The sequence below is a fragment of the Syzygium oleosum genome, unplaced genomic scaffold, assembly GCF_021117445.2.
Source record: "Syzygium oleosum isolate NSW1041296 unplaced genomic scaffold, Sole_v2.1 Sole_v2.22, whole genome shotgun sequence".
Lineage (NCBI taxonomy): Eukaryota > Viridiplantae > Streptophyta > Magnoliopsida > Myrtales > Myrtaceae > Syzygium > Syzygium oleosum.
The window spans coordinates 530,137-547,828 of NW_026607506.1; the positions used below are offsets into that span (position 1 = coordinate 530,137).

The 17,692-nt window shown below is 44.0% G+C and overlaps 2 protein-coding genes and 2 long non-coding RNA genes across 4 annotated transcripts; all 4 read left to right on the top strand.

Annotated features, from left to right (window-relative positions):
• Positions 1–379: 379 nt before the first annotated feature.
• Positions 380–1,290, top strand: LOC130140806 (uncharacterized). The gene is made up of 2 exons (XR_008818817.1): positions 380–1,116; positions 1,226–1,290. It is a non-coding gene; the product is annotated as an uncharacterized LOC130140806 (long non-coding RNA).
• Positions 1,291–8,156: 6,866 nt separating this feature from the next.
• Positions 8,157–8,928, top strand: LOC115675722 (peroxiredoxin-2E-2, chloroplastic-like). Its single transcript, XM_030598470.2, is given in 2 exon segments — positions 8,157–8,312; positions 8,314–8,928. Coding segments are annotated over 2 exon segments (756 nt in total). The 3' UTR covers positions 8,914–8,928.
• A 52-nt stretch (positions 8,929–8,980) lies between these two features.
• LOC115675899 (uncharacterized) lies at positions 8,981–9,725 on the top strand. Its single transcript, XR_004005087.2, has 2 exons — positions 8,981–9,222; positions 9,603–9,725. It is a non-coding gene; the product is annotated as an uncharacterized LOC115675899 (long non-coding RNA).
• A 1,826-nt stretch (positions 9,726–11,551) lies between these two features.
• LOC115675853 (uncharacterized) lies at positions 11,552–13,483 on the top strand. The gene is made up of 3 exons (XM_056321429.1): positions 11,552–12,389; positions 12,554–12,739; positions 12,856–13,483. The coding sequence occupies exons 1-3, from the start codon at positions 11,892–11,894 to the stop codon at positions 13,138–13,140; spliced, it is 969 nt and encodes a 322-aa protein (XP_056177404.1). The 5' UTR covers positions 11,552–11,891; the 3' UTR covers positions 13,141–13,483.
• The last annotated feature ends 4,209 nt before the right edge of the window (positions 13,484–17,692 follow it).

Here is a 17,692-nt window from a genome sequence, read left to right on the forward strand (position 1 = left end):
TACTAATATAAAATTAAAAGTATTTTGAATTAGTTTATGCTTATCTCATGTAATTACTGTAATAGCTAGTAGATAAACTCTATAAACACAAAGCTATCAGCGAAGTTTCAAGCTCAAACTTAGAGTCTAATTGTTACTCTACTGACTGAATCATTTAATAAATCTTTTCTCTACCTCTCATGTTTGCTCCCCAAGAATCCCTGTGCTTCCTTCGAACTGGGTCAAATCTCTTCCCCATGATGCTATTCAGAGTCTTCAGGAGCATGTCACTTCAGATACCATCAGAAAAGCTCTTTGAGAGCTCAAGCCTTTGAAGGCCGCCGGTCCTGACGGGGTTCCCGCTATCTTTTCCCAAAAACCTGAAATGGGTAGTGTAAGCGACTCTGTTTGTTCGCTTGTTATTCCTTTATTTTAACTGTAGAGTCGTGCCTCGAGGAGTTTGGGACACTTTGAATTCTGTTATTCCCTAGTGTCGAGGTCCTGATTCTTTGAATCAATATCGTCTGATTAGTCATTGTATAAATGTCGAAGAGAGAGTTCGGTAAAGGCATTAGTTATGGTACTAACGATGAGGACTCCGCTTTGGGACGTCAACTGATCGGGTCTTGGAACCATTAAGGAATTCTGTAGTTGGCCCTCTCATTGAAGTTGAAGAAAACCTTAAGAGATTGTTGGAATAGATTGTGTAGTTGGAACTTCAGCGGTCTCTATATGCTACTAAATGACAGTATTTTGAGTACAATCTGCGCTGTTCCGATTGCCAGACACAGCAAAGTGCATTGGAATTCAGCGATTTTACCATACACCGGCCTATGAGATTGCCCATGATGTTGCTGAGATGAATACAAGCCACATGAACCGGGATTGTGTGCGGAAATTCGACACTCTTCTGAGATCAAGCATATCATTTGGCAATGTCTTCTCAATAGTATCACTGCCCAAGCTACATTAGCAAGTGTCTGTCCACAATGTAGTCTTCAACCTGTGACTACTCTACGCCTTCCCACAGATGGCCCAGTCGCTGCGACCTTTTGAAATGCTTTAAATATTTCACCTCGGCAAGGAATTCATTTGGAAAGAATCTTGGGGACAGGCCTAGAATTCCTTGAAAGAAATGTGCTTTTCCTCTGTGGGACTTTCAGCCCTTCGGCACTATCCGATAGAATTGCTTGTCACGGTTCTCCTCTTACTAACACTCTTGTTTCCTTTCACATTTCAAATGCAGGGGAATATGTCGCAGTCACTGATGCTAAAAGCAAAACGGGGAAGAGAGCGAGAACGTTATGCAAATGGAACCTCTACAAGGCTGGATGAAGCAGAGCTCGGATGGAGCGACTGACTATCATACCGGAGTTACAACGGGAGGCGGATTTATTGGATCAAAGTTTGGGACTGTTGCACCTCTGTAGCAAAGTTCAAGAGGATATTGAGCAAATAACACCCTCATTTTGTTTTGGACTTTTGATCTTTTATCTCTGTTACGTTCAATGCATGTCAATTATTACAGATTTCTTATATTATTTAAATTTAAAAAAAAAAACTCAATTTGCAGAGATTTGTGTAATTACATAAATCATCCTTATAAGCTTTTGTTTTTCCGTAAAGAATCGCAGTGAACCTCCCCCATCGTGCCAATGAAAATTTTGGTATATTGCTTTAATTAGATGAAGTTGTCGTCCGTCACCTTTTCCGAGAAACGAAACATAATGATCCTACCATGTCACGCATAGGAAAAGTTTGATTTTTGTGCTATAGAGATCAATGAGAGGGATGTCCACCCAGGATATATGATGTTTTTCTGTGAAGGATGAGCATTTATTACTCATATGTAAGTCAAATTACTCATATGATTTGAGAAGGCTGAAAAATATGTCTCCCCAAAGGAAGGGAGATTTCACTCCTATGAAAGCTTCCGCGGCTTGTCCTCATCCTATAAGGCAAGCTCCAAGGATGTATTCCTTACTTTAATGTGCCGGTGCTCACACACCTCACATCACCAATTCACCCTCTATCTTTGTCTTCCGCAGGGAGAGAGAATACCCTCTAAAATTTTTACATTTCAGTGATCCCGAGGTCTAGACGAAGACCGATATAGAGCCTTTTAAGCACCTACTCTGGTCCAAACACCCTTGTTTTGTTTTGAAATTTTGATCTTTTATCTCTATTATGTCCAATGCATACCGATTAATACAGATTTCTTATATATCTTCTATTATTTGAATTAAAAAATCTCAATTTGTAGAGATCCATGTAATTACATAAATCATCCTTATAAACTTTTTTTTCCGTAAAGAATTGTAGCGAACCTCCCCCATTGTACCAATGAAAATTTTGGTATATTGCCTTTTTGCTGTAGTAAGTCATATGAGGGGGATCCGTCCAAATTCCATGATTTATTTCTACAAAGGGCGAGCATTTATTAGCTAAAATACATTAGCTGAAATACAAGTCATAGTGGATTTATCGATCTCTACATAGATGTATAGATATATAGATGGTAGATAAATATGTCCCCTATAAAGTATATGAAATTTTTTATATATTCCTTTAATTGGATGGAATTATCCTCCGTCACTTTTTTTAAAAAAAAATAAACATAATGATCCTGCCACTCTATGATTTTTTTTTTTTTGGCTTCAGTAATTAACATGAGAGATGTCCATCTAGGTTTCGTGATTTAATTCTATAAAAGACAAGCATTTACAGCTAATATGCAAGTTATATTGGATTTATATCTCTATATATACATGTATAGGTATGTGTCTTTCAACTTCAGAAGGCAGAAAAGATGTCCACCAACGGCATTTCTCGCTCCCCTCCCTCTTTTCTTGGTTGCTGCTTAAATCCAGGATGTTGTTAGGATGGTATACATTTATTTTTCTTCATATTTTTTATGGCAGGGATCTCATTTGCGTTATCATTTTCTTTTTGTTTTCCTGAGAGTTACTGTGCACCATTTCCTAAATGATGCTTTATATGCTTGGTCCGAGCAAATAGTATTCTGGAATCTGGATTTTATAGCATAAGAACATTAGTGACTAATAACACACACATAGGCGTGGTGAAGTAGAGATTAAGGTTGCTTAATTGTTTCTGATGTACTGTAACAGCACCCAAGAACAATTGGCCGGAGCCGGTGGGACAAAATGCGCACAGCGCGAAGGCAATAATCGAGAAGGACAATCCACAAGTGACGGTTGTGCCATTACCGGCGGGATCTGTGAGGCTGGATATCTTTTGCTGCAATCGGGTTTATGTGTCGATTGATGAGAATGGAAATTTCACCAAAGTACCCACCATTGGATAGTGGGCAATAGTGTCAACTCTCCTTCTCATAATAATAAAAATAAGACTAATGAAGTTTTTATTTTGTTTTTATTTTTTGGGTCGAAAGAAAGTCGTATTCATTACTTAAAAATATGCATGTGATATACATAAACTTCATAGCAAAGCAAAACAAAGCCCAGAAGACTGCAAAGTAAAATCAAACCCTGAAAAGTAACGAGGATCAACAAGCACCAGCAGGATTAAGTACATATTCGTTCCATAAGAACGGATTTGTCAAGCAATAATAATCAAGCTAATCACTAGTTCTCAGGGTGTCAAAAATACCCAAATCGTCCCAACTCAACCCGCTCCCAACCTAACCCAACCCGAAAATCCAAGGTATTTTCGGGTCGAGTCTCATTCCTGTTTGAGTAGTGAGAGAAATAATGGGTGCCTTTCGGGTCGGGTCGGGTACTAAAAAGATGTATGGGAGATACACAGACTTCATGGCAAAGCAAAACAAAGCCCAGAATACTACAAAGTAAAGCCAAACCTAGAAAGTAACGAGGATCAACAAGTACCAGCAATATTAAGTACACATTCGTTACATAAGAACGGATTTGTCAAGCAATAATAATCGAGCTAATCACTAGCTCTCAAGGTGTCAAAAATACCCAAATCGCCCCGACTCAACCCGCGCCAGACCCGATCGGGTCTCATTCCTGTTCGGGTAGTGAGAGAAACAAAGGGTGCCTGCCGGTCTGGTCGGGTCGGGTACCCTAATGACCCGAAATATATTAAATATAAATACTAGATAGGAAAGAAACCCTAAAAGCTCCCCTCCCTCGGCACTCCTCCCACGGTTTCCGCGGCCAAGTCCTCTCCCACCGGCACTTCTTCGACTCGATCCCCGATCTAAGCCTCCTCCGCAACCACTCCAAGGTCCTCTACGTCTCCGCTGGAACCGACCATAAGGTCATGGCGCTGTCCAAGTCGGGCGTCGCCGATGTCACAGGGGTCGACTCGCAGCCTTTGGTAAGCCGCGTTGGTCTGCACAATTTGCCCATCTTCGATGGGGTTTTCGATTTGGCGTTTAGTGGGCATTTGGAGGTGGCTCTGTTCCTATCGCGATTCACAGCGTAGATGGAGATGACGACGAGGGTCGGCGGGGCTTGTGTGGTGGTCGCTGAGAGTGCAGTGACGTGAAGGTGGAGGAGATTGTGGGTTTGTTTAGGAAGTCAAGATTTGTGGGTGCTGTTAATGTTACTTTGATTGTTTTTGTTCAGTCGAATTTGGATCCACCGCTAGGTGTATTCACAAGAGTGAAAAGGTGGCTCTTCTGTCCTCAGATACTTTAAACAATCAGGATCTTGATATGATAGTTCGCTATAGCAATCACGATAGAGAAATTCTTTTTAATCAAAGTTCGAAGAGGTCGTGACAAATTTAGATATTTGAAGTTTGTTTGAACTGGGAATGTTTCCATTTCATATTTTTCTTTGAGCCTGGGAAACAGAGGGAGGTGAAGGGACGAAGAGGGAAAAAAAAGATACCCGACCGACCCGACCCGATCCGATCTTTTGGGATATATATCATTTGGGCCTCGGGCCGGTTCGGGTCGGGTTAAGTACATTCATGTGTGTTTCGGGTCGGGTATCATAGAAACCCGACCAGACCCATTGACACCCCTAGCTCTCATATATTCGTTAGTCATGAGCGCTTCCTTCTCTAGTAACTGCAACGTTATGAATTGGCGGTGTGCACCTAAGTTCGACTTCCTCTACACCATCGCTTTGAACAAACACAGATCTAACATTTAAAATAGCAAATTATCGTGGTCCAAGGAGACACCAGAAGGTAGAGAATATGTATAAAGAGAGCATAGGGATATAATTATTTCTCGATTTGTTATTTGTCTCTACCCTCCCCAGAGCAAATACATTAGATATTTCCCAAGATGGTCATTGGATTATGCAAACAATTCCGCTTGAGAGGTGGTTTTAATACTTAGCTTGGGTTCTCCCAATTTTCACCGATCGCAACTTGAATTCTCGATTAGTTATGAAAATTCGGTTTTTACTTGTCATTAATCTATCAAAGGCCGTTGGAGTTCAAGTAAACGTGAGAGCACGTTTTACTTCTACGAAGTAGAGATTTAGGCTTGAGGATTTGATTACACTCTAAAACCCAAAATTCATCGTACCTCATCTTTTGACAACGACCCAATCACGGAATCCTCAAAGCCATAGAGTAATTTGAGGATTCCTACCTTGAGTGAACGAGGTAAGGCGACTCCGGCTTGAAAACACACCACACACACGTTTTAGGAGAGTGAGGATCATTGCAAAGGGATCCTTAGCAGAGAGAAATGTGAGAGCTAAACGTGACCAAAAGGAAAAATGAAACAAGAGAGAGAAATGGGCTTATATGATGGCCGGACACCTTGGGCCTTCGTCCATTGGTTAATCCCCTACTAGACATGGGTTTTGTCCTACCCATTGGACCGTAGCCCCCTAAGGTCTCATCACATCAATTATTAGTCTTTTCAAAATATATGGAGGACCTTTAGAACCCTTATAACCTTTCATTTGATCAAGCCAAGGATAAGAGGAGTACAAAGGAGCGCATGGGCTTGCCATTGATTGAAGGCATGTGACAGAACACGAGATGAAAGAGGGAGCCGTCGGTGGACCAGCCTTGGCTGACCTTGAATCAATAGTTGATCGGCCCTAACCCATTTTGGGTTTCAACTTCGACTCTATTTAATCCTAGGCTGCGTCAGGAGGCTTGGTGGGCAAAGAAATTGGGCTAAATGGACTTACATCAGCACATATGCAAAACCGTTTGGCTTGGGCAGACTGTAGTCGCGCGGAAATGTTGAGTACTGGCGCGGCCTTCGCGGCTGGTGAGGATTGAGAATTCGATCAAAAACGTTATGGGTACACATTATTTCCCTGAGCTGAGCACAAATTGTGATGATTATCGGAGCAACATAATATGGTTCCGTTCTAGGCCATGACAAAATACCTGGGCATGGATCTGATGGAGTTGCTTCTTGGTCCTACATGACTGTAACGGGGCGATGAATCGTTCTTCCAACAGACGGTGAGGGAGCTTGTGAGCAAAATCTGGAAATAGCTTTGCTATATTTGGCACAACGGGCCGTCTTTGGTTGAAGCGAAACGAGTCTTGTTCGAGCTTCCTAGGCGAATAGGTTCAGAACTCCAGAAGTAGCAACTTTTGATCAATGCGGCGGTATTCAATTCATCGCCGAAATCACCTTCTTCTTCTAATTGTCCTCCTAAAGTCTCTCCTTTATGATGCAACAAGTCAAATTGCTTCCTCCACTGGATACTCCAAAGCAGGAAAGTCGCTTGTCCGGCCTGCGTTTTGCAATCGGTAAGGAACTGATTCTGAATCGAAGCCTTGCTCACGGACGGCGAGGCCGCGATGGCCCTTTGCAGCCCGACCAACCGCAGGTGAGGGCCTTCCCGGCCCCGCTTGCCACCCTCGCCCAAATCTGGTGGGGGTCTTCACGCCCTCGCCCTTTGCCAACGAGGCTGCGATGGCCTTGCCCAGGGCCTTCGCGGCGGCGACCCTCACCAGCACTGGAAAAAAAAAAAAGCAAAGAAAAACAGGAAAATAAAATAATAAAAATTCAAAAAAAATAATAAAAAGTTCAATAAAATTCTAAAAAATTTTAAAAAATTGTCTACGTTAACGCCGGCAATGCCACGTTGGATGACTGGCATCTACGTCAACGATTTTCTGCTAAAATTCGTCGGATAGACTCAATTGGCAAATTATCAAAAGGTTTATAACTCAATTAGCAAGTTTTAGATGACGCTATGGCAATATAACAACAAAAGAGTTGGAAATATTCAAGAAAATAAGTTCAAACAGGCATCCCACTCTTTGGCTAATCCCAATAGTTTATCCTGTCCGTGGATCCTGCGCATAACAACCATGAGAAGAGAAGTAAATATCAAAACCAAGTTCACACAATTCTCCTTTTGAAATCATATTTATGGAAAGTTTGGGAACCATAAAGGTGTTAGGCAAGGATAATATAGATGTTGAAATATTTAGTATATCACCGACTCTTATTTGGGCATTATTAGCTGTGTGAATAGTAAAGGCATGTGAATTGAATGATTTTGATTGAAACAAATAAGAATTTGAAGTCATATAATTGCAGCAGACGAGTTAAAAAACCACGAATTATAAGTACTTGAAGCGAAAGACATAACAAAAGAAACAGAAGAGCTAGAAGTACCAAACTTCTGAAGAATGGAATATAGATCTTCTAATGAGAGAGTGGCAGACAATTCATTGGGAAAAGCCTTTACGTTAGCAATAGTGGCAAATGAACTTGCATATGGACCATAGTTCCTGCGTTGATTAGCTGTCCTTGTAAGTTGCTTAGGTCATAGTTGATGGCAATTAGATATTGTAATTTCTTAGTTATCCATAATATGCATTGTACCAATTTCAACACAATAGAATGGACAGCTAATGCAAAGAAACCAATACCTAAAGAGCCGATATGGAGATAATAAAGTCAAAAAATGAACTCAACACGTCGAATTACCTTAGGAACTGGTCTGCCATCGCCAAGAACCAGTTGAAAAGTCCCTGAACCGGTTGGACTGATTTGACTGACCGGTCAATGATTGATCAATGGTCAACAGTTGGTTAATGGTTAGTCAACGATCAACCAAAGACCTGGCGACTGATGTAGCAAGCGGACGCAACTAGAACGTGCATGTAGATGGCACTCGAGGTAGGGGTGTCAATCAAACCCGCGTCGGCCCGGTCCGACCCGCGCCGGTCCGGTCCGTCCCTAAAATGTGTAGTATTTTAGAATCGGGCTTTAATTTTATTCAAGTATGACTCTAAAATTTGGAGTTTCATTAGGGTTGGGATATTTTAGGATCGGCCCATTGACACTCTGGGCCGACCCATCTCCCTCTCTCACTCTCTCTTCCCTTCTCTCTCCCCTCTCTGGCGCTACGCCGCCGCTCCTCCCTCCTCGTCGTCCCCCGCCGCCGGTCCCCCGGCTAGCCCCTCCGCCTCTCCACCGCCGCCACCCGCGCCGCCATCTCCGTGGGCGACAGGCTCCCCGACGCCACCCTCTCCTACTTCGACCCCGCCGGCGAGCTCCAGACCACCACCGTCTCCGCCCTCACTGCCGGGAAGAAGTCGATCCTCTTCGCCGTCCCGGGGGCCTTCACCCCGACCTGCTCGCAGAAGCACCTGCCGGGGTTCGTGGAGAAGGCCGGGGAGCTGAAGGCCAAGGGCGTGGGCAACATCGCCTGCATCTCCGTGAACGACGCCTTCGTGATGCGGGCGTGGAAGGAGAACCTGGGCATCGGCGACGACGTCATGCTGCTGTCGGACGGGAACGGGGACTTCACGAGGGCGATCGGGTGCGAGCTCGACCTGAGCGACCAGCCGGTGGGGCTTGGGGTGCGGTCGCGGCGGTACGCGCTGCTCGCGGAGGACGGCGTCATGAAGGTGCTCAACCTGCATTTTCCCCCGGGGCCCGCTTCTTCTCTGGTTTGCCGTGTTGTTCTGGCGTCAGATCTCGCCCCCCGCCCCTGTTCATTTTGGCGAGGGTTCTGTGGGTCCGTGCCTACCCGTTAGGAACTGGAGCTGGAACTGGAGCTGGGGTTTGTCCGTTTCGTTTTGGTTGTCCTTGAAGCGCGTGAATTCGAGCTGTGTGCGGGGGAGATGGTGGGTGTTGAATGGGTCGTTGGGTGGTGCCTGTTGCTGGGATTACAATTGGGGTCTCCCCGTTTGATGGGTTTTTTTTTTCTTTTTTTTTTAAAGAGGCTTGCCGTTCTGTTTCCGTGTCGGTGCAGATTGAAAGGAAGCGGATCAACATGCCGTGGATGTTCAGGAACTCCGTTCGCATGGTTGCCTTCTTCTTTATCCTATAGTTTCGTTGAGTTGGTAAGTCCTTTTGCTCTCTGAGTCCCCGCAATATGTTTTCGGTTTTGCTTTGTAAATTTGTCCTCGTTCACGAGAAGTTGACGGCGTTGAATGGGAGGGGTGGGAAAGCGTGGGGATTCTTGACGGGAACTTCGTACTACGATTGATGGTGTTCTGGCTGTGAAATTTTAAGTTGCTGAAGGTGTTCAGTTTATGTATGCTTTTACCTCACACCAAGAGTGATAAGGTAGTCATTTTAGCGATGATGAGGTTGAAAAAATTAGTAACAACTGTCAAGAGTTTTGAGTTTGGTCTTGTTAAATTCTTTCTCAACTACATGTTGGCGTCGTGGACAAGAGAATGGCTGTATTCTGCTTAGCTTCCTGGTTTTCACTTTGCAGGTAGTTTTTCACAGTTCAGCAACACATTCATCTGGTTTGGCCGTTTGGATTTCGTGGGAGAATTGAGAATGTACATTGCAGTCACCATTAAGAGATATCAAGCAGTGAAGGAAGTTGGCAAAATTAAAATGGTTTTCACTTTGCAGGTAGTTTTTCACAGTTCAGCAACACATTCATCTGGTTTGGCCGTTTGGATTTCGTGGGAGAATTGTCTTCTGCCTTTTGATGTTACTATCTGCGAAAAAAAAAAAAAAACCCGAAGCCCGGCCCGGCCCGGCCCGGGCCTTGGGGTGTACGGTGAACAGGGTCTTGGGTGGGTCTGGGTGGGTCCGGAATGCATTCCATGCGCACCCGTAGCAAGCGGACGCGACTAGAACGTGCATGTGGATGGCACTCGAGGGACGTCAGTAATGACATAAGTGGAGCGACAAACACTTCAAGCACATGTAGCACGTGGCGACGAGTGATCTCAGCCGCAATGGTGCGTGCGACGGAATTTGGCAGCGCAGTTTTGGGCGTTGGACTCATCGTAGGATGGAAAGGTAGATGGTGGTGTTTATTTATCAAAACTAGCCACGAATAGCATCGGAACATCACTCAAAAGCATCGGCTCGCTGGAGGCGCGTACTCTTACTCGTAGTAACGCAGGGTGGCGCATGAAAGCACGTGTAGCGACAGGTGGTAGGGAAATTTTGTGATCTGGCTCTTTTGAGAGCGACGAGTCTAGTGGGTAGTATTGGTTTGTCGAAAGAAGCAGTGAAAAGAGTCGGAATAGCACTCAAGATCGGCGGGTTCGATGGAAAATGGACACCGGCGTGATTGTTGTAATGATGCTACGATCACCACCTTATAAAGACTCAAATGGCCTCTTCGTCAGACAATAATGGCCCTAATACCAAGTTGAGAATTGTGATAACAGAAAAATTAAGTATTATGTTCATTATCAAATTAAGAGTACATGAGTCAATTTGTAAGCTTTATAGGATAATTATCTAAAGTAACATAATATTAATTATAATCAATCAAGCGAAATATATAGCCTCCTAAATATATCTCTAAAACTGATTGTGGCAATCATAATCAACTGACATCTCTCTCACATGCGCGCATGCTTGGCCCCATGAGAGAGAGAGAGAGAGAGAGAGGAGCTTGGTTCGTGGTGGTGTTTGCCTCTGATGACAATGGCGAGAGGTGGCAATTGTCGTTGCTGGGATTGAGCACGGGAAGAGGAGAGGTAGAGAAGATAGAGGGAAGATTTGCGTGGATTCTATTTAGGCAAAATAAAATAAAAAAAAATCATCGAAATCACGAAGTGTCACACTCTCATAATTTGGAGACATGATCGTAGCTAATTCCTATTATGAAATTCTCATCCTACCGTGAAAACCACATCGATGAGACATATCAAATGAGTCACACAACTCCCAAGCAATGGAAACCAAATCAAAATCATACTCCGTCTATTTCGCGAAAAATAAATAATTTTGAATAATTTTTGCCCAAAAATGATCACTTATGCTGCTTAAAATAATTAGTTAACAAAAAGAATTTTCATCATCGATAATAATTTATGTCTAAATATTAAAAATATTTTTCGTTGATCTATTTTCGTAAGCAAAATAAGAGATCATTTTAAAAAAAATATTTTTTGAACTATTCATTTTCCGAAAATCAAATGAAACCCAAAATAATTTCCTACCGACCCGCCGTATCTGGCCAGGAGTGCATCATGGAATCTTATAAAGAAAAACTCTACACTAAACCAAAACCTTGGCACGAGGAAAAGCCACGATAATAAATTAAAAAAGCGCCAAACTTAATTTCTTTTTTTTTGGGGGGCGGGGCCAACAATCTCGTCCCCCCATGTGGTGCGCCACACTCAATCCATAGATGCCTCCGACGGTGCCAACTGTAACACTGCTGTCGGAGACAAAAAGAAACGACCAACCCCTCCTTCCTCCTTCGCTCCGTTTCTTCTCGCTTTCCTCCGCGCGAGCGCCAGCCAGCCAGCCAGCCAGCAAGAACTCACCACCGCTCTGCGGCGAAAGAAGCTTTCTCTCTCTAGGTCATTCCCCACTCACTCACTCTCTCTCTCTCTCTCTCCACCACTCAAGCCACAATTATTCCCCCTCCTCTTTATTTTAATCCCAACCCTAGTTGAGGAAAACTCGCTCCCGTTAAAGTCGTCACCTCCCATCCTCATTGTCACGCTGTGAACTAGAGAGAGAGAGAGAGAGTAGAGAGAGGAACTTGTGCGAGGCTGCCCACCGACGCGACCACCTCCCCAAGATGCACGCCAAGACGGATTCCGAGGTCACCAGCATCGCCCCTTCGTCCCCCACCCGGTCCCCGCGCCGGCCCGTCTACTACGTCCAGAGCCCGTCCCGCGACTCCCACGACGGCGAGAAGACCGCCACCTCCTTCCACTCCACGCCGGCCCTCAGCCCCACCGCGTCCCCGCCCCACTCCCACTCCTCCGTCGGCCGCCACTCCCGCCAGTCCTCCTCCAGCCGCTTCTCCGGGTCCCTCAAGCCCGGATCCCGCAAGGTCAACCCCAACGACGGCTCCCGCGGCGGCGGCGGCGGCCGGAAGGGGGGCGGCGGCGGGCGGAAGGAGTGCGCCATCATCGAGGAGGAGGGGCTCCTCGAGGACGAGGACCGCGAGCGGGGCCTGCCTCGCCGGTGCTACTACCTCGCCTTCGTCCTCGGCTTCTTCATCCTCTTCTCCTTCTTCTCTCTCATTCTCTGGGGGGCCAGCAAGAATCAGAAGCCCAAGATCACCATGAAGGTCCGTACGCTCCATTCCCAGACTTAAAACACATTTCCTTTTCTTATTCGTGGGGCCTCTTTCTTTCGGAGCATTGGTCCGAGGGATCGCACGCTCGAGTCTCATTTTTGCTAGCGAATTGGCCGAGTCGGGATTTGATCGATTCCTTTCATGGGTTTTTGCAGAGCATTACCTTCGAGCAGCTCAAGATCCAAGCCGGGTCGGACAGTACCGGAGTGACCACGGACATGATCACCGTGAACTCCACGGTCAAGTTCACCTACCGCAACACCGGCACGTTCTTCGGCGTCCACGTCACGGCGACGCCGGTCGATCTCACCTACTCCAAGCTCACAATCGCCTCCGGCACTGTAAGAGCCCGCCGGACCCCAGTCGAAATTCAACAGATTTCTACTGCTCCGTTCATTTACGTCGACTAATCTCGGTCATTTCCAACTGGGTTTTTTTTTTGTTTCTTTTGTTGCAGCTGAAGAAGTTCTATCAGGGAAGGAAGAGCCAGAGAGTGGCGTCGGTGTCGGTGATCGGCGACCAGATCCCCCTGTACGGGAGCGGATCTGGGCTGAGCAGCTCGTCGGACGTGCCGACCGTGCCCGTGCCCCTCGGCCTGAGCTTCGCCGTCCGATCCAAAGCCTACGTCCTGGGGAAGCTGGTCAAGCCCAAGTTCTCCAAGCAGATCGACTGCTCCGTCACCTTCGATCCCAAGAAGCTCAACGTGGCGATCTCCCTGGCCAAATCTTGCACATTCAGCTGAGAAAAAAGAAGTAGAAAAATTTGTTTGTCTTTTTTTCTTTTTTTCTTCCTTCTTTCTTTCTTTCTTTTTGGGTTGTTAATTACAGCTAAGCGGGCAGGTCAAGGGTGGTTCGGGCAGGGAACGGGTGACGCGGTTTTGGACTTTTTGGGCTGCCCGGAGTGCCCCGCGGTTCGGTGCGGTGGGGGGTGTGACCTGGTGACCGGGAGTGGCGGTGGCCGCTCCTTTATTTTCTGTGTATTCTTTTCTTCTTCTATTTAATATATGGCGATGATGGACGAATAAGTTTTTTCTTTCAAAAAAAAAAAATATGGGACAAAGTATGGATCCCATTGTTTTACTGGAAGCATCATTGTCTTGTTGCTTTTTTAAATATGTCACCGGCTCATCTCGTGTACAGACGTGAAGTCAAATGGAATTGTTTTTTCTTTTTTTGTTTAAGAGAATTTTCTCGTGTTTAGTTTTGCCCCATAATTTGTGTAGCTTCTTTGTAATGGGGCATCTGATCTGCGTTTGGTCGCCGAGACAAGAATTGAAATAGAAGAGGACGAGACGTGCGTGATAAGAAATTCTCTCTGACTTCATGTCCCAACCCTACCGAGGTGATATCCCCCAAGCGGGCGCGCACGGTTCCTCTCGCCAGGCGGTGCCTAAGTCTAGCACGAGCTCTCCCCGTCCTATCGATTGCAACTTGGTAAATTGGTCATATCAAAGGACATTTTGAATGCGTTTCCATCAAATGGTCTTTCTCATAAAATTGCTTCTCAACGTGCTTTTTAATTACATACTACAGCTTACCAAACAGTCTTTGCTTTTCGTGGAAAACCCTTTAAACTAAAGTCCTTTACATTTCTTCAAATGCCAAAAACTGAACCAAAAGCACTCTATCATTAGAATTACAATTAGGATGCTAAATGTGACTTAAAATGAGAAATTTAAGCTATATGGTGCACATATGAGCGCCCAGTATAAATGTAACATGCAAAAAGATACTTTAACCAGCAAACATCACGTGAAAAAAGCGCGAACGAGTGCCCAACTACTCTTTCGACATGTGAACATGAACAAGTATAGGGAATTACCTAATCATTATTGTTCCAATATCAATTCAGCGATAAATAATTCAATTTTGCCAAGTATAATATTACACCTTCGTGTGAAATTCGCTGACGTGGCACGCGGCAAACTGAATTGGCATCCGTATAATATGTTTAGAACTTACTGAACAATTTCCCCAACAGATAACAATGCACCCTATAAATTAAATCTAGATAGCAAGTGCGTGTGATTTTTATCGCACAAAATCCATGGGAAAATTATCAATGAAATACGTAGCTAAACATTCGTAAAAGTCAATAAATTGATATCCAATGGCCTCAATTCATATGGTAGTGACGAGTCTTTATCCTCTTCTTCTCAAATTCTTTGTTCTCTGTTCAACCAAGTTCCCATCATTATATTCCATGAACAAAATCTGGGACATGGAGCTCTTCGAATACCTTCTACGCCAAAGCGTAAGAGTTAGCGCTCGAACTGAATCCATTTCAACCACAAGACCAATGCCAAGTCTTGTTCACACGAACATCCAGACAAGATGCCCATCTAAGCGCATTCAGACAAGACAAAGTTCTCTCCCATAGAATCTCGGAATGAAGATGCACGATCTCGACATTAACTAAGGAGCCCAAGTTCAAGGCGATTCGACCAAACTACAAAAGTAGAAGTTCACCGACGATCGATTAAGAAATAGGCGTGATCGAAATGCAAGGAAAGTGCAGGTTCTCACCTAGTTAAATTTGTGGACGACGATGGACAGCGGCGATTTCCTGGGTTGGTCACGGTTCTACCTTGGTTGGGCATTTTGCAAAGTTTTGTGAGAAGGAACACGCTGATAAAAGCAGGCATATGACAGATGATCCAGGCCGCTATGGTCACTTGTTAAGAGCTGAAGCAAGGGAATACAACCCACTCTAGAAACTGTTCTACGCTAGACCAGAGGATGCAAGCACGAAGGATGAGGTAACTCCTGAGAACCGAACCCTATGCTGCAACTAGTGTCCTATGATCCCAGGGGAAAGAGCCTTTTGATCCCCAATGCTGGGAAAATGCAGAGCAAGAGAGGACAACTGTATGTGCAGGAGGAAGAGTGGATAGGGATGGGTGGCACCTCCTTAGGTCACATTCCAGAACAGAACTTGATGCTGAGCATGATCCCAGCTCATACAAAAGTGATTGCTGAGGCCCCAAAAGAAACTCATAAGAACAGCAGCAAGAAAACGAAACTAGCACGCCAGAAAACCAGAGAAGGTACAATCCTTATGCAATCCAGAAGGTAAGCTCTCTTACCTTGGATGAGACCCAACTCTTAGAGACTCTGATACATGTTTTGAATGACTCACAGACATGGGCTTTAATGGCTAGCCCTAAAAAGCTACCAGTTTCCCATGAAAATATTAAGCAGGAATTGTTAGGGGTTTAGCACACCCCAGATATTCTAGGCATTAAGAGCCTTAGTGGCTCAGGAACGGCCTAGTGTCATCTTTCTGATGGAAACAAAAAACCAAGTAGTAGTACTTTAGAGTATAAAGAGACGACTGAATTTTCAGAATAGTGTTGTGGTGAACCCAACAGAACTTGGAGGGGGATTAGCAGTTTCTTGGACTGATGAGGTATCTTTGTATGTGGAGCAGGCTTCATCTGAGGCTATTGACTTAATGTGCACAGAAAATGACATTAAAAAACATACGAGAATTACCTTTGTGCATGCAACAACTGTATACCAAGAACGGTTGCACCTTTGGGAAGAGCTACAAAGAGTCACTCAAACCAGATCTCTTGGATTTGCATGGGTGATTCTTATGAAAATTTGTATCCCTGGAAAAAGATTGGAAGATGGATGGCTGGAAACTACAAGTTAGCCGCGTTTCTTGATTTTATTAATGACTAATCTTTTATGGATCTAGAATGCAAGGGAAGCACTTTTACATGGGTGAATAACAAGGATGGGGATGATCTTGTCAAAGAAAGACTTGACAGATCTCCATGCAATGTAGAATGGAGATTGATATTCCCAAGTGCTGAAGTTTATGCTTTACCTACTATTGGTTCGGACCAGCCCCTTGTTGGTATCACTCTCGTCAGAATCAGGTTAAAGGCAAAGGGAATTCAAATTTGAAGCATTTTGGTTGAAAGATGCAGAATGTGAACAGGTTGTACACTCGGTGTGGAGCCTTCAGGAATTAGAAAATGCACATTTACACTAGAAATTACAGAAAGTATCGGAAGCTTTAAAGCGGTGCTGCAAGAAGAAATTCTCCAATGCCTAACGCCAAATCAATTTTCTGAAAAGGGAGATCCAGGAGATAACCAATTCTTAGACACTAAATCACAACATGAAGAGGGTACAACAACTAAACTTGCAAATAAAGAACCTATGGAAACAAGAAGAAATGTAATGGGGTATGCGTTTAAGAATCAACTGGCTGAAATGGGGTGATAAGAATACACAGTATTTCCATGCAACCACAACTCAGAGGAAACAAAAAACAAAATCTCTGCCCTTAAATTAACTGAAGAAAAATAGTGCCAAGAAGCGGAACGGTTGAAAAAAAAAACAACAATGGCTTTCTTCCGGTCATTATACAGCATTGTGATTGCAAGGAACTTCCAGCTAGTGCTAGACCAATGCCTCAGTTTGGTAACGGATCATATGAATCAAAGTCTGTTGAGAGGAGTGACTATGCAGGAAGTAAAGGAGGCTACTTTTCAACTAGGTGCGTTGAAAGCACCAGGACCAGATGGATCCAAAAAATAAAAATGTATATTTTTAATAAAAAAAATTTAATAAAAATTATTTTACCGGCCATGGCCGGCAGAACCATGGCAAAAAAAAAAAATAAAAATATATATTTTAATAAAAAATATTATCTAGTCATATCCTTCTTTGAAAATATGAAAAGTACTTTCATTCCAAATATTCTTGAATAAAAACCCATGTTGCTTTAATGCCCAAAAACCTCAATCCAAAGAAGATAGATCAATTTCAGCCCATCAGTCTATGTAATTTCGGCTGAAAAATCATTTCCAAAGTCACGTCAAATCGTCTAAAACTATGGCTTCTGACTTGATAGCAATGGAGCAAAGTGCCTTTGTGAGCAGTAGACAGATCCAAGACAATATCTTAGTGGTTCAATAGGTACTTCACCGACTTAGAATCAAGAAGAGGAAAAAGAAATTTTGGGCCATTCTGAAGCTAGATATGAAAAGAAGGCCTACGACATGGTTGAATGAGATTTCCTAAAAGCCTTCTTGTTGAAGTTGGGATTCAATGGAAGATGGCTATCATGGGTCATGCAGTGTGTTACCATAGTCTCTCAGTAGGAAATCATTCAAATTGTGTATTCAATCTAGTCATATCGTTCTTTGATACTGGTACTTCATACCCAAACTTGAATAAAACCGATGTTGCTTTAATGCCCAAAAACCTCAATCCAAAGAAGATAGATCAATTTCAGCCGATCAGTCTATGCAATTTCAGCAGAAAAATCATTTCCAA